We start from the raw sequence: 16,856 nt of genomic DNA, 5'->3' as shown, positions 1-16,856 counted from the left end.
TGGTTTAATTTAACTTTACATTGCAACAAATAAACAAAAACAAAAATGACAATGAATGCAGAATTACACCAGTGTTTACTATACATGCTATTACAGACAGTACATTCAGTATATTGAAGCAAATATTTATAAAACCAACTTATAATAGGTTTGTGTTTTTTGTAGCTTTGGTTTCACATTTTATGATATATATATTTTTTTCATATAGGTTATGTTCAGATTTCATCATGTCTGTCCAAAGTTACACCCATTTATTTTATTGGCATAACATTTATTAAATTATAAAACATACATATGATTACGTAAATAACATGACAAATGTTTTAACCACACTGATCACAACACGTTAGTATTCAAATACAGTCTACATATGCTGAAACTCTTACCTGTGCTATAACCATGTTATTTCTGTTCATTGTCTTGTGTGTGCACATGCGTGTGTTTGTGTGTGTGGGCGCGTGTGTCTGTGTTTATGTTCATTTGTGTTCGGCCTTCATTGTTACTGGCTAGACTGCTCCCATCCCCCTATCCACCCCATCGCAACTATAGCCACGGATGGGGCTGCAGGCATTAATGCCCCTGGCAGTGCCAGCCTAATTAATGGTAGGTTGACCAAACCTCTGATCACTGACCTCTTTCTGTCGTGACTTTTGACTCCTCCTACCTTCTCCATCCTCAACATGCCTCCTGTCATGGGTGCTCACCTTCTGCTCTGCTCTATCTTTTCTTTCAGTTTTGTTGAACCCTTTGAATCCATGCTGTCAATCCTATTGTAGTTGTAGAAATGAGTCTAGTTATCCCTTTGTTTTCTCTTTCTCTTTGTCTTGTAATGCTGTTAATGTATAGCATAGCATGGTGGCGAAATCCAACTGTAGGGCCATATCCTGTAGTTCGGTGTCGTAGGAGGTCACTTAGTACAAATCTTCCACTTCTGTGTTAGCTGGACAAGACGCAGAGGATTAACTTCACTCATTGTTGTACCGGGTTCTCTTTTATCTTTGTCTCCGTGGAGAGCAGCCTGAAAATGTTTGTACTTAAGTCAGGGCCACGTGATTTGCACTGTAATGATGACCTTGTGCTGTCGTGGGGTGGAACAGAGCAATTTGTCATCTTCAGCTTTATTGTGACTCCAGGGAACTGGCTAATGTGGAAGTGGAGGTGAAGCGAACCATTTATTCTCCACACATGCCAAAGATCCTGAGAAAATCTGGTCTTCTAGCTCAACCTGAGCAATTTTCTGGGTGAAATTTAAGTACAAAAGCACTGAAAGACGGATTTTGTGCAATTTCTAGCCTGCAAACCCCCGAGACAAACAGTGCATATCTCCATAATTATAGCCTGGATAGATAATGGGATCAAACCCTGCAGCATATCATAAATGCTTTCTTAATTATTATGTCTTATTTTGTAAACATTGTGTATACATTTAATGAGAAAGCACAAGACTCTAACTTTTAGTTTCATGCTTCATCAGCTTGCAAGATGATACTGTGTTTACTCTTAGCAGCTCTGTTAGACTACCAGCAAGTTGATTCTGCAATTTAAAACAATACCAATGTGTCATTGGGACACACATTTAAATTAAGTTCACTCTAAGTTCGCTCCCTGTGTAAGCAGAATCCAACAGCATAATAAATTCACTGTCCCTGAACTTACTGTTCGATTTTCTTTCTGTTGTTCTTATGTAACTTTGCCATGTGGGAGGCTTTTCTCTCTCTCTCTCTCTCTCTCTCTCTCTCTCTCTCTCTCTCTCTCTCTCTCTCTCTCTCTCTCTCTCTTGTTCACATCTCCAGTCTGCTTCCCTCTTATCGTGTGATCTTGCATGCGCCTTCTGAATTTTCTTCTTATGCATGCAGTCTCTTGTTTGCGTGTGCGATACGTGTATGTGCTGTGTGTGTGTGTTTGTGGTACACTCTTCCCCACTGACGTTTTTACTCGTACTGTTGATAATGCGTTTGGAATTACCTGTGCTCATAGTGTGATGTTACAATATTTAAAAATTCTGCAAAAAGTGTGCATTTGTTTTTTTTAATGTTCAGCATAATATTATGTTACACGCAATATATTTTGATGTCAAAATATTTAAGTTTCAGAAGGTTTAGTAAGCATTTTTAACTACCTGGTTACTTCCTTATGCAATACAATAGCATCTATTAAAACCTTATTTCCCCCCAATAAATATAAGAACATCTGCACACTAGAGTGCTTGTTTGTAGCCTCTTGCCGGTAGCTGTAGCTTCTGCTTACATTACATCATTTACATATCACAAGCCTTTCTATGTGACTGTCACAGAGACGTTGTATTAAAAGTCATTTTCCTGTCTCCCTGTTTGTGGGTTTTGGTTCTCACTGTGTGTGCTGTCTCTGTGGTGATACTTTGTTGACTTGTCTGCCTTGGTTATTTTTGTTGTTATTGTCTTGTATGTCTCCATCATAGGTAAAATGCAAGATGGCAATATGGAGAGCAACCAGATTAAAGGTAACCAAACCATATCTCTCACTCTCTCCTCCCCTGCTTTCCCTCTTCCTCCTTCTCCTCCTCCCCTCTCTTCTTCTTCTTCTTCTTCTTCTTCTTCTTCTTCTTCGTCTTCTTCTCCTCATTGTTTCCCTTCTATCAAGTGTGGTGTAAGCTCTGGGTCAAATGCAGGAGGAAAATCCCACATTGCTTTATTTGATCCAGCTGTCTCAAGTTATTGTACAGTGCTAATTTAGATTCCAAGGTTTATCACTGTTTAAGTAAATCCCAGAGAATGTCAGTGTTTGACCCAGGTCTTACCTACGTTCAAATAGAGTAGAAAATCCCTCCTCTTCACTCTGTCTGTCACTAATGTGTTGTCCCTTGTCTATTGTTCTGTTGTTGTTCTTGCTGTGTTGTTGACTTGTCCTGATCTCTACGAGAAAACAGAAACCTGTCCCTCAACTACTGTATCCTGCTTGCTTTGTTTTTCCCTTTCCTCCAAAAACGCTGAAAACTGTCCTCTGAGAACTCATGTTGTGTACCACACCCTGGTTTCCCCTTTTCACTGTTTCGTGAAATTTTCCCAACACGATATGACGTCAATTGTCTGTAGCTAAAGGGATACGGTGACGTTGATGATCACTACAATAACGTTAATCTTTCTATCAATCTAATTATTTTTTTAAATGAAAAATGCTCATCCCAGGTTACCAAACAGGTGCCTTCAAATGTCTTAAATGTGTCTGATAAAATATATAGAAAAAAAACAGAATTGATTATTTAATTAATTAAAGATACATTCTCTTTGATTGCACAAGTGAAAGGACAAATCTTTCTGTCATTTAAAAATGAGAACTTGGAAATGTTTGTCATATTCACCACTCCTTTTCATTTAAATACATGAGTCACTATGAATTAAGTCACTGTCTGTGAAGGAGGTCACACAATGGTGATTGAGCCTATGGCCCATGAAATGATTGCAATATTTCTATATTTGCAGTATTAATAAAAACTGGGTGACCGTGATGACATTCCTGGAAAGAAAATATTACTATACACGCAAAAAATGAAACTGTGCACAAAATTCTGAAAACGTGAAGCTCATCATCAACAAAGAGACCCCACACTGCTAAACTCTAAGCACAATTGCATTATTTTCACTTAAATAGAAATTCTAAATCATCCGGGACTGGAAAAGCACGGTGAGATGGACTAAGAGACACAAGCTAAGCAAGTCAGTGTCAAAAGGGTAAATAAAGACTCTTGACACCTTCATACTATGATCACAGTGTACGATACATCAGCATCAGAGGTTGAACCTTTGTCCTGAGCTTGTATTGACATCAGGTGTTTGATCTTGCTCTTCTGCTGCGTACACTTGAATAGAGACACTTTCTGTCTTGTGTCATGGGGGTGAAAAAACAAAAATGCACAACCAGAGAGGCATAAGACAAATGTTCAACATTAAAAGGTTTTCTGTAAGCAGCATACATAATACATGCGTCATTGTGATTGGAAGACTGGGCTGCAATGATTCTTGGTAATGGGCTTCATTAACAGAGAAGCACTGTACTGTATGTTTGTTAGGAGGAGAGAGATGGAGACGGAGTGAAGTAATTAAGGATTGTTTTATTAAAGCCTGGACAGATTTTTCTTCTTTTTTTAATTTTTTTTACAGAAAACAAGTAATCTTGTTTTTGTCACACTACAAAACAATCTCAGAGTATAAATAGATGTGTGAAGATAGATTCAGTATATGTAAAATACATAGATCCCAGTTTTTTAGCAAATGATCAATAACTGTGTGGATTTAAACGTCTGGAATTAGTTTCAATTGAGTTTTTTGTGCAAAACAAGGACAGTCATTTCAAAAGCATGTCTATTGGTTGTTCCGGCCTCCTCCCTGAGATGTTTTGTTTCAGTGAAATGTATGATCACTTTCACGTACAAAGTTCTACTATTTGGGGATTTCCAATCATTCCTGTAGTTCATGTCATTATAATTACAAGAGATGAGCTTTCAATATTGAGGAGGTTTTTTTAATCTGTTAACAACAAATTCCCATGCAGTTCATATTATTGCCAGAATAGCTTTCTTCACCTCAGATCTCTGCGCTGTCCTCCAGTATGGTATACAATTGCTTTTAAAGCACTGCTGCTATCTGTATATTATGGTCTATACTGTACATCACTCAATGGATAAAGGCTAGAATATGTTTTTGTCTTGCTATTAGAATTTGAGTCCTCTACTACACCCACAAAGTCATTTGAAAATGATCTGCGAAGTATTTTCAGAGTAAAAAGAAAACAGCTAAACAACTGAACTTGATCTTAATTATAGCTAATAGTAATTAACAAAGGCTTGAGACTCTATTTTGGACGGAAAATTGATATATTCTCCGCTTAAATTTATTTAAATGTCTGTTTTAAATCTTAATTGTTTTGAATTATGCTTTTTTACACTTGATCCCTTTATGAATTTGTAATCTTTTCTTTTCTGGTTCTTTGTATTTTGATTATTTTTTATGTGAAGCAGAGTGAATTTTCCTTGTGTATGAAATATGCTACATTGTATATAAAATTTCCCTATATAGGTGTCTAAATAATCTATGAACATGGCTTGCGCCTTGGATGTAGGACCACTGAATTATTCATGACTTACTGTAAATATGTGTTTGTGATGGAAAAAAATAGCTTGAATAATAAGAAACACATCCCTCACTTCAACAAAAGAAGGCCTACATCATCATGAATTGTTAGCTTTCATTATCTACACAGAAACAAGGTCCACAGCACAGACTGTGATTTTACCGCAAAGACAATGCAGCGACAAACATTAACAAATCATAATAGGTATGTACAAAGCTTAATACATACCAATGTCATGTGATCTCTTCTTGGTTTTAAACCTAAACTGTATTTCTTTGCTCGTGTAAAAAACCTGGCTGTTGAAGCCTGGCTTCCTCTTCCTTTGCGCTCCCTTGGTCTAATTTACATTTCTAATGCTACTGCTATCTTTTTTTTTGTTTGTGGTGTTTACAGTAAAGAAGCAGGATGGAGCAGCTGCCATGGAGATGCAGCCTCTAAAGAGTGCTGAAGGTGGAGAGTCCGACGAGAAAGAGAAGAAGAAGCGGTCTGGTTCGAAGAAAGAGAAGTCTGTGCTCCAAGGGAAGCTGACCAAACTGGCTGTCCAGATTGGCAAAGCAGGTACAGCAAAATGCACACGGACAAGTCTATCACTCAGTCAGGCAGTTAAATCAGGGACAACAAGGCACTGAGCATTCATCCTGTTCAACAGAGCAAGATGTTGCACTGATAAGACTCATTTCTTGGTCGCTTAAAGCAATCGGAGTAGTCTAGAAGAATGCTGAAGTTATTGTTATGGAACTGCAGAAGAGCCTGTTAACTTTATTTTTCTAAATGACCTTCCCTCTAGGGACTTGCTGAGTGATTGTAGTGGGAACGACTGAGAGTGCATTATGCTTGTCGTTATGCATTTTCACTTCAATCCATACCACAATCAATCAATTGCTTATTTTGCCATTTAAAGCAATTCATGCCACCAAGGAGTCGATGTCTCGGCAATTTTAGCAACAGATAGTGGCATATGCCATTTAAGCCCACTCTGTGGGTGTCCTCGCGACAGCAACATAATAGGAATACCGTTGAACAAATGATTGCGATGAATATCACATACCTAAAATACAACAAAGGAAGGGGTTTCTGGACCAGTATGGGAGAATTAGAATTCTTCTACATATTCTTTAGTAAGTTTTTGCCAATGCTTTCTTTAAACAGCTGCTTTCTTTTTTTGTATTATTAAAAAGTTTAGGTTTTCTCTTTTTCTAAGAGTCCCTAAAAAAGTCCTTGTTTTTACAGTGGGCTTGTACATCGGACTCTTGGCGTGAGTGATCGAACAACGACGTGGTGTCAGAACAATTAAATACCGTGGATGGTTTAGCATACAAGCAGCACCGTAGGATCGCATGGCCTTCCTGTGGGTCTGGCATAAAAATGCTTAGTCTTAAGGGTTAGGGTTAGGGTTTAGTTACACTTCAGGGTCTTAGTTACTGCAGCTTCTCTGCTCTGTATAGTATACACTCCTGGTCTGTATTTACCTTACACCGGGTGTGTTTCATTCGCTTTCAGAGAAGAAATAAAGAGCCCAGATATACTTAGATCATGAAATTTGTATAGCTTACGTGACTGCATTGCCTTTACACTATGCAAGTTAATGTATCAGCCTCTATCAAAGCAGAAGGTGTCACGTGGTCTCCTATGTATGGAGAATTCAGACATGACATCCCACGAAAAACACAAGTGTAACTAATAACTTGTCAGTATCCTTTTCAAGTGAACCAGCATGATTCAAAAAGCAGCCATAACAAACGATAGTAATTAAAGGCATACTTGACAAGTCAAATCTTAAGCAATTAAGGCAACATGGTGGCTCAGTGGTTAGCGCTGTTGCTTCACAGCAACAAGGCTGTACGTTTTAATCCATCTGGGACCGTTAAAGGTTCTTCCCATGTTTTTCATAGGTTTCCTTTTATTTGTTCTGTTTTTTTCCCATACCAAAATATGTATGTTACAGGAGGAATTAGGAATCTTACTTCAGACAAATGTCCACCCTTGGATCACATAAAGTGTCACTCCACTCATACCTTTTGACATCATGTTGCTCAGCTGATAACATTCTGAATCTTTTTTTTCAGGTTTGCTCATGTCAGCCGTCACAGTCATCATCCTGGTCCTGTATTTTTGTATTGACAACTTTGTGATGCAGAAGAACCCTTGGATGCCAGAGTGCACTCCCATCTACATCCAGTACTTTGTCAAGTTCTTCATCATCGGTGTGACTGTGTTAGTGGTTGCCGTGCCGGAGGGGCTGCCACTGGCTGTCACCATCTCCCTGGCCTACTCTGTCAAGGTGAGGAAGAATATTGAAAGACATACAGCGCATACTGTACATTGCAACACATTAGCACTTCTACTCGTCAAATACAGACACTTGGTCAGTGGCCCTTAGGCTTTAAACTATGACCTCTCTAGCGTCCGTTGTGGACCCACTCGTTACATGCATAGTGTCTTTTCCAAATACACCTCCAGCTCCACAGGAAGTAAGGGTTTAGGCAACAAACCCACTCAGTTAGGGTTAGGAAAAGCGATGTTGACGTGAACTTGACTAACGACTCACGTGACAAAATAGGTCATGTTGACTTTTAGTTTGACACGGGACACGGACAGCGGTTTTCTGAGTCAAAGTCCTTTTTATTTGTTTGACCCATCCACCACACCTCCCGCCCACCCACGTGGATAATCTTGCACTTAATACTACGTTAGTTCCTCTAAGTGTCTAATACTGATACATGTGGGTTTACGGTGGAGTTAGTTGAAAGCCCGGTTCGTGGGGCACTGGCACATCGCGGTATATGATGTAAGAGTTTTGGAGTGAGAACGAGTTGTACACTGCTATACTTTTGCTGTAAGGGCGGTCCATTTACACATATACATATTCAGTATACGGTAGTGTGTTCACCTATGCATCCTAAGTCAGTTCTCCATCTTTAACTACGGTGTACTGTGAAATATTCGGAGGAATTTTTATTTAGTTTTATTTGTTGTTTTGTTTCGTTTTTTTGTTATTTTTGAGAATGGGAAGTTCCCAGTTGTTTTTCAACTGTTGCTTTGAATTAAATAATCATTTTAACATACAATGTTAAAGCATAAGCATCCCTCTTTTTGTATTGAGGCCATTATAGCCAGCGAAGTTTAAGTAGTGCCTATTAAACCAATCGGTAATCCATCTAATAGTCCAATCTAATATTTTAAAGTATTTTCAAATATGCATTCATTCATGATCATCATGTTGCCTCCTACCAACAGAAAATGATGAAAGACAACAACCTGGTGCGTCACCTGGATGCATGTGAAACGATGGGCAATGCTACAGCCATCTGTTCCGACAAGACAGGCACGCTGACCACCAACCGCATGACGGCTGTGCAGTGTTACATTGGAGATGTGCACTACAAAGGCATCCCAGAACCTGGAGCTCTGCCACCCAAATCACTGGAGTTACTGGTCAATTCCATCTCCATCAACAGCGCCTACACCACCAAGATACTGGTAAGTCACTTGTGGTGGTCGCCATTGTAGACGATACTTTAGAGCCTTTCTTTTAGGGGTTGAACATGAATGTTACTGCATCTGAACACATACACCTAAACATGTTCTTTTATTTATATTTTACAAAATAGTAACTAAGTCTATATAAAGTCAGTTTACTTGTATACTGCACATCATATGTGGCACTCTCTATGAACCCGTATCGCAATATTTAAGATATTCTATTATACTAAAGCCTATTTAGTTAAGTCTTAAATATCGTGGGTTAGCTGGATAGATTTCAGCTCGCTCTGCGTGAGCAGTGAAACCACATGAGGAGAGCAGCCCTGGTGTAACAGTGAGAGAGTTCTGCGGTGCTTTCTTCTTGGCGAAGCAGGCAGTCTGTGTCCTTGGCTGCTGCTTTAGATTCATCAGGCATTCACTCAACTTGTCACCTTGAGAACGGTTGTGTAATTTTGTCTTATCTGATATTCAGAGCATAGCAGACTGTAATTTAATCCAATCTAGCTAAGTGCTGGAGATTGTCTCTTGTTTACAGTGATTGCAGTGAAGAATCAATAAGACCTGTATACAATATGACATAGACGGACAGACTGTTACATCTTCTAATCTCAGAATCTGAAACCTGTTTGCATAGATATTCCTTCAGTCTACAGGACTGAAACATTATTTTCATATTAATGCATTTGGCATAAATGTCCTAAAAGTAAAGATTGCCAAATTTCCAACTGGAGCTACATGCCTCAGTAATAATTTTGGCATGACCGTGATTCCTCACCTGCACATACACACACACACACACATTTGTGGCTGTCTGTGTCACTATCCTTGTAAACCCCTTAAGAGTCGATGGCCGACCAACTGAAAAATACCCTTCTGGAACTCGCATGCGTAATGAGCTGAGCAGGCGGGACATCTGCGATAGAAGGATCCCACAGATTTTTACTTCCTACACCTCAAGGCGCAATCACAGTCTCGGTGAAGTGTGTTGGTCACTCGGTTTTGAGATAGAGAGCTACATACATGTGTGTGTCTTTGAAGCACAGTAGAAAAGCAATGCAGTTACTGCAGGCGCACAAGAAGCACAATGTCTCCCAGAGTGATTTTTAAAACCGTTTTATTGTCCACTCACACAGCACGTATCTAAATATATAAAACACAGACCAAATACCAAAAAGTGACACTGTATTTGGTTTGGACCTATAGCCTGCGTTGTAGTCAGGACAGTCCTTTTCAATCTAGAAAAGTTAGAAATGTGATAGAAACAAGAAAAGAACTAGTGGTGCAGTCGTTTTTGCATCATATACTGTGTACAATAGTCTGAGCAGTACCTTCAAAAATTCAAATTAATGCGGTTTATATGTAAATTTGACTAAATGTAGAATTTCTTAAAATCACGATCTGAGGAAAAAAACAATTATATTCCAAACTAACAAGCTAACTGTGAAAGTAATACATCCTTCAACACATAGTGTGCATAACACTACATGTCTAAAATGAGAACGCTTGGTTGTTACATGACAAAGACAAATATGGAAAACAAGTGAGAACAAGGCATGTGATGTTGAATTATTTTGGGTCTCTATGGGAACTGACTGTGATAAAGATGCACTCTGCAATGGCTTGATTTCACGGAGATGAGTCTGATTGTCCGGGTTTTTCAAAAAGGGAACACATTTTGTTAATGTATTACATCTTGGTAAAGAAAAAAACTGAGGCAACCTCATAGTTCCATCAAGAAAACTCAATCACCATTTGAACCATGTGTCTATAGATGACATTCACAGACTTGTGATAATATGAACAATGTTTTAAACAGGACTTTACACTGTTGCTAGGTTTTTTTTTCTTGTCTTGGCTACCACTCTCATTCGACTTGTTGGATTAAATATCACATTAAGTCTGTTCTATAATCTTTTCATTCATGAAAGAGGTTACCTCATGCACTAAAGTAGGAGTTAAACTTAGAGTGAACTTCAAAAAAAGATCAGCTTACATTCTTGTACTGTTTGTTACCTTCCATCAGTAGTAATTACTGTACAACTTAGCTATACCCACATACATCCAAGCCTGTTCATCCATGCATATAGCCACAGAATATACTTGAATAAATATAGTGCAGAACACAAAATCTAGCACAATAATAGGTACAAAGGGAAACCAAGACAGAGAAAGACGGACATAATTAAGGAATGAAGTGAACTCAGAAAGCAGGACACAAAAGGGACATTTCTGAGGAATATTTAGTACATCCCCTTCTCCTCCCCCAGCCGCCCCCACTCCCTCAGCGCCACTCCAGCCTTGCAGTATGCTGGCTGGTGTGTTCTTATATAAGAGGCCAATCCTGTGGGATGCCATGATGGCTATGGAAGTCTTTAATGGCCACCACACAAAGGCAAAGAGGCAGGCTTTGATACCCACATCAGTACCCCAACTGCCTCTCTGGCTTCATAATACAGCCAGTGTTATGCCTCTTCATCTTTTGTCAGCACATACCGACTCTGAAGTGAAGAAGCCTCATCCTTGGGGGAGAAATTCACACACATTTACACAATGATCCATACATACAGTATAAGCACATGTACATGCTCGTAGATACTGTATCCATGTGCACACGCACACTTATTCATATTTTCTAAAAAAGGATATATGCGTGCATACAAATAAGCACACCAATTTGCCTTGCATGTCTCTTGCAGACAACTCAGGCATGCTACGGAGTAATTTGTGAACGGCATTCAGTGACGTCAATATACTGAGGTCATTTTTAAGGAACATGCCAGTGGCAAGAGCCTCATAGCAAAACAGCAACTTTGTCTCTCAACTTTCTCCTCACATTCTTAGTTTTTGTCCCCATTATATATGAGATGTATTACATGCTTCAATAAGAAGACTTTGTTTAAGTGAAACTGGTAAAGTGCAGATGCACACATCTGTCATATCAGGCATACTCACACTGAGGTATTCAGATCACAAATGTATGTTCTCGCAACACAGTGGCATGTGTTTAGCACGGCTGTGTGAGTGTCCTGGGAGCTCAGTCTCATGTTGCTTCAACCACCTGCTCAGGTCATTATTCTGGTCAGGGACAAATGAGGTATAACACACACACACACACACACACACACACACACACACACACACACACACCTATACTCACACATATGGCTTCAATTTGGGGAAAATTACAGAAGCTCAGTATGCAGTTAAGAAAATCAACTTGACAGAATGTTTCTGATGTTGAAACGTAGATGATAGAAAAACAAGATTCAGTTCATGTTAAATAGAAAAAAAACCTCCATCTGTCGCTCAACAATGAGCATTTTATTATTCGTTATTACAACAAACTCCCTCATTTTTGTTCGGTAGTGAGTAGTGAGGTCCTGCTATAATTGGCTTTGGCTCACAGTGCTTTTGTCATCTGGACGTTGCGTGCTTGTTTGCACAACATGGAGGGGAGATGAGAGTGTCTTGGATGTCTTTAGCTTGAAGCACCCAGTGTCCCCATGGAGTAGTTTTGGACACTGAGGGAGGAGAAAGAGAACCAGTCGGAAAAAAGCAGAAACAGAGACATCTTCAGAAGAATGATGTCCTTCCCTTCTCTTGTTCTCTCTTTGTGTGTTCAGCACTTCCTCGCAGATTTTACAGTGTTGCTGAGATTGCAGTGAAAGAGAAGTCGTCATCACATTAGAATGACAATGCTTTGATGTTTCAGAGGCACAAAGCTTAATGGAATGCATTTCCCTCTCTGTGTTTCTAGTTTTTGTCTAGTCAGTGTAAATTAAATAGATAAAAGCTTTGTTGAGAGTGAGAGGTCAGTGGTAATAAATCTAATAATCTGTTAAATAAAAAAATAAAAATCGAATTTATAGAATATTATATGAACGTAAAGCAATTTTGTGTTGCATTTCAGCGATCCCCAACCAGCTACACCTACAGTATGGTGACCAGACCTCAGATAATAACCATAAAGTACATTTTAAGTGTGCATCATTCAAAAGATAAATCAATCAGATTTTTGTGAAATAGTTAATTAAGGCAGAATGAAAGTTACAGGCAACTTAATCTAAATTTGTGTTTTTTCTATATCAATAGATAGGTACACAAGTGACATTTTGTCGACTCCATATGTGATCAATCAAATCTCTGAAGCAGAAGGGCAAATAAAAGTCATAACAATACATCAGGTGGAAATAAATAGAAGGGGAGGGGGGTAAATATGTAGTGAAGGGGTAAATGGAAGCAAGGATAAGTGCGAAAAATGGATGAAGGGAGATTGGAAAATTATACAAGAGGACGAGCGAGAAACCACACTGGCGTGACAAGTGTCCTCATCATGGACTGGAAGACTGTATTACTGCCCTGCAGCATGCCTCCAGGCCTTGGCCCAGTTGGCTGGTACAGTCATGTGGAGAGGAAGAATATCGTCCACTCCTACATGAAAAGAGGGAGTGAAAAGGAAGGTGGAGGCAGTCGGAGTGGGCCGCAGTAAGAGACTGGGGAAACTGATAGTGAGCAACAGGAGACAGTCATCCAGAGGGAGGAAGGATGATAGTGATAGAAGGGAATGAGAGAGGGAATGACGGCACAAAAAGTATGAAAACAGGGACCGAAATAGAAAGACACAGGAGTAAGAGGGTGGGGTTGAGTGTGAAGAGAAGGGGAAGAAAATGGAAGACAAAGGGAAGGAACAGGATGGATGGATTAAGGAGAGTCCCGGGTGGAATAGGAAGTAAAGTTGCCAGCTCTCCCTCTGGCATATGTCCTTGCCCGCGGGAGCACCTAAGGACCAAGGAGAGGGCAGCTGTTCCTTAGCCACGTCCAGGCCACGACGTGCCAACTATAGCACTGTCGTGCCAGCGTTGGGCATCCCATGCCAGCAACTGTCCTTGTGCGTAGAAACTCGCGTCAAACAAAACCTCTGTGGAATCTCTGAGAACAAAAAGCAGCGGTATTGCTGTTTGTCATTTATTCGTTTTCTCCCTCCCCAAATGGATTTCAGTCACATGTTTGCTAATTCAAAATGTGTTTTCTAAATGTGATTTAAAATTCAGTGAACTGAAAACTGTGATATGTACCTTTTGTATAATTTTGAGGAAATAGATTTAGTTTGTTGTTTTCAAAATTACATTTTTTAATTGCAACAAAAGCAGCTGACAACAACTTTCAGTCAGGGTGATGAGTTGGTGCTCAAGGAGTGAATATATAAAGTATGTAATGTTTGTTCTTCCTTAAATGTTAAGCACTTAGTGCTACATTTCTTGGATGAAAGATGCTATACAAATTAAGTTGCATATTATCATCAATAGGCAAATATAAAATACAAAATCAGTCTTCCAAAATGTGGGTATGAATCAGCAAAAAAATATTCCGAACTCAAAATTCAAATGTAGAACACAAAATAAAAATGTGTACAAACATCATGAAGCAAAGGGAACCACATAACAAGTGGAATAACTGATACCCCTTGGTCAGATAATACTCTTCTTTTAGGAAAAATATGTCTTGAAGGCTGAATATATGACTTAAAATACAAGTGTTTTGCACTTAAGTGAGTTTGATTTCTAAAATTACATTTATCATTCAATAGATTGTGGAACTGCTGAGTTACTGCTTTAGAAATAGCAGGGAAGAGAACTCTTGCAAAGCAAAAATAATGCCTAGCAACTTTTAATGTGTTTTATAAAGCAAACGACTCTTCTTTACTACAGCTTTATGTATGAATGGTCGTTTAAAACTATAATACATCCTGTATGGTTTTCAGCTGGTCATGTAGTTGTTTAGTGTGATGTTTTTCCACTGTTGCTGGGAGCTTATTCTCCCAAACACGTAGCTGACAGTGCGGATGACACCATTTGCCCCATCCTCTCATTAGCCAATGACAGGCAGTGTCTTCCTGATGTAATCATTGGTCATTAGGAAAAGGCATTAATTATTTTATTTACCACAAACTCGGAATAAAGTATTTATACTCTTGTCTGTGTCTGTGAGACACACAGCTGAACATTAACCAGATATGTCCAATTACTAGGTGAACATGGGCCAGTACTCTGATTGGGTTTTAATGATTAATGAGATTTTAGATGGATTTTCTCTCTCACCCTCTCCGCTGGAACATCTGCCTCATAGCAGCTGCAGCAAAACGGACATGTAAAATACGGCCGAGCCTGAATGAATCAATAACCATTGTTTCTTAAGAAATTGTGGATTTTAAATATTGAGCCGCTTAAGCAAACATTGAAAGCAGATATATCCCTGCCTAGACAGGTGAATTAAGCTTTGCAAAATTCAGCCAAATTAACACAGATTGCTCAGAATCATTCTATCCTATTTGCTTGATTTGATGTCAGTTTTATATTGTATAACCCCAAATCACAAATCGCAATTTGTCCTCGAAGGGTTTTACAGCAAACAAGTACGACACCTTTCTTAGTCCCTCGGTCCAGTGTATAGATTGCATTTGAGTATTATTTTCTTATTTACTGCATGGAAATATATTAAAGGCTTTGGCACGTTATTAGCATTCTCTATCAAAACATTGTTAGCAGGTGGACAAGAGCGGCCGTTAGAGAGACTGTGAGTGCACACGTTCCAACAAGCCATTAAAGTGATTAACTACACTGTCGATACCGAGTCTTTCTCAACACATTTTGCCAAGTGCTGAGTGAAGAAAGCAACAAATAGAAAGTGAAATTCAAAGCATGGAAAATGTCAAGCTCTCCTTTTAAATGTAATCTTGGTTGGAGGCTTGTTGAGAAGCAGAACAGAAAGCCTGCAGTAAATCTATTTTGGGGGCAAATGGCACAGACTGAAGGTGTCTGCTTAGCGGCAAGTCAGATGCATTATGTTCAGTGTGCTTTTGACATGCTCTGCTGTTGTGTGTGTACGCGTAGGTGTGTGTGTGTGTGTGTTAGAGAAAGAGAGTGTACCTGACATGCTGTTCTTTAGCTTTAAGTGTAGTTGCCAAGCGTACTGAAGGTACTATATAGCGAGACCCCAGGGAGACTAGGCTTCAGCTCAGTGCCAGCTAATAGGAGTCCGAATGAACAAAAAGGACAGAGTTCTACAACACTGATGAACAACAACATACAACAACGCTTACTTGCTTTTGTTCCATTTTACAACAAATTTGATTAATGTTGCCCAAGTTGTGCTTATTTCCTTAAGAGCGTAAACAATACGTTTATCAAACGCTTGGTCAAACAACTGAAAATGAACTGAATTGTATTTGCTGCTTTTCTTTGTATATATGATGTAAACAGAACATTTTAGGCTGATGGTTGGATGAAATAAGGTATTTGAAGAGACTGCCTTGATCATAATGTTCTGACATTTTCAAAGCAAACAATCAATCAATTAATTGAGAAAGTAATCAGCAGATTAGTCAATAGTGATAATAATCATTATTTGCTTGATTAGCATTTCTGAAGAGTGAAGTTGGTCTTTTTTGTCCCCGCATGTCTGTCCACAAACTAAAATGAATATCAGCTGGAGAGTGTGTGGTTATGTGAAGAGGCATGTTATGATATATGTAAAGTCACGCTCTGCGCTTTATTGGTCGTATTTCTGTGTGATTTGACACATTAGAGTGAGTGAGTAAACGGAGTGAAGCGGGGGAAATACTAATAAATAAGGACTGGCAACAGATGGAAAGGGAGACACAGAAATATTGGAGCATGTGTGAAGTTTGATGAGTGAAAATCCTGTAAGAGAATCTGAGCCAATGAGTAAGAATCCCCAAGTGGCGGGGGGAGAGAGAGAAAGAGAGAGAGAGAGAGAGAGAGAGAGAGAGAGAGAGAGCATCCTCTCTTCTCCCAAGTCTCTCCTTCCAAGTATGCTTTGCCCAGTGTTACCATGGCAACGCATAGTTTCCCACAAGCTGACCACACTCGCACACGTGAACATACAGCGAGGGTGTATGCAAATTGCGCACATACACTGTAGCACCTGAACAGCCACGTGCACAGATTTAAACAGATATCACACGTAACCTAAAAGGCTCCACAGCGTGCTGATAATAAACACACTCCAGCTTTGAGAGGAAGAGAGATTGGACCGCTTACATCACATAATGTGTAACATTTACCCTACATTTGTTTGAAAATGTAGTGATTGTTTTTTAATAAAAAATGATGCATAAATGCAAAGATTTGTTTTCTACGATTGATCACTCAAACAAAACCACAATCTGCATGTAAATTGGCCATTTAAACAACGATCATATCGAAACCATACTTTACATGATTTATGTAAAAAAAGAAAAAAACAAC

At 39.1% G+C, this 16,856-nt stretch overlaps 1 protein-coding gene across 5 annotated transcripts in view; it reads left to right on the top strand.

Annotated features, from left to right (window-relative positions):
• atp2b2 (ATPase plasma membrane Ca2+ transporting 2) overlaps nt 1-16,856 on the top strand; it is a 79,073-nt gene that overhangs the window by 43,216 nt on the left and 19,001 nt on the right. For 3 of the 5 annotated variants that reach the window (XM_076110558.1, XM_076110556.1, XM_076110557.1), the window contains exons 8-12: nt 511-603; nt 2,438-2,479; nt 5,500-5,664; nt 7,173-7,387; nt 8,344-8,586. In XM_076110558.1, the coding sequence (XP_075966673.1) occupies nt 511-603; nt 2,438-2,479; nt 5,500-5,664; nt 7,173-7,387; nt 8,344-8,586 (758 nt within the window). The remainder of the gene's footprint in view (nt 1-510; nt 604-2,437; nt 2,480-5,499; nt 5,665-7,172; nt 7,388-8,343; nt 8,587-16,856) is intronic. The other 2 variants (XM_076110559.1, XM_076110560.1) reach the window with 2 other exon arrangements.

Source organism: Anarhichas minor, unplaced genomic scaffold (genome assembly GCF_050575085.1).
Source record: "Anarhichas minor isolate MPS153535 unplaced genomic scaffold, ASM5057508v1 ptg000043l, whole genome shotgun sequence".
Taxonomy (NCBI): domain Eukaryota; kingdom Metazoa; phylum Chordata; class Actinopteri; order Perciformes; family Anarhichadidae; genus Anarhichas; species Anarhichas minor.
The sequence above is the reverse complement of the archived record's forward strand: the minus strand, read 5'-3'. Positions and strand labels throughout refer to the sequence as shown.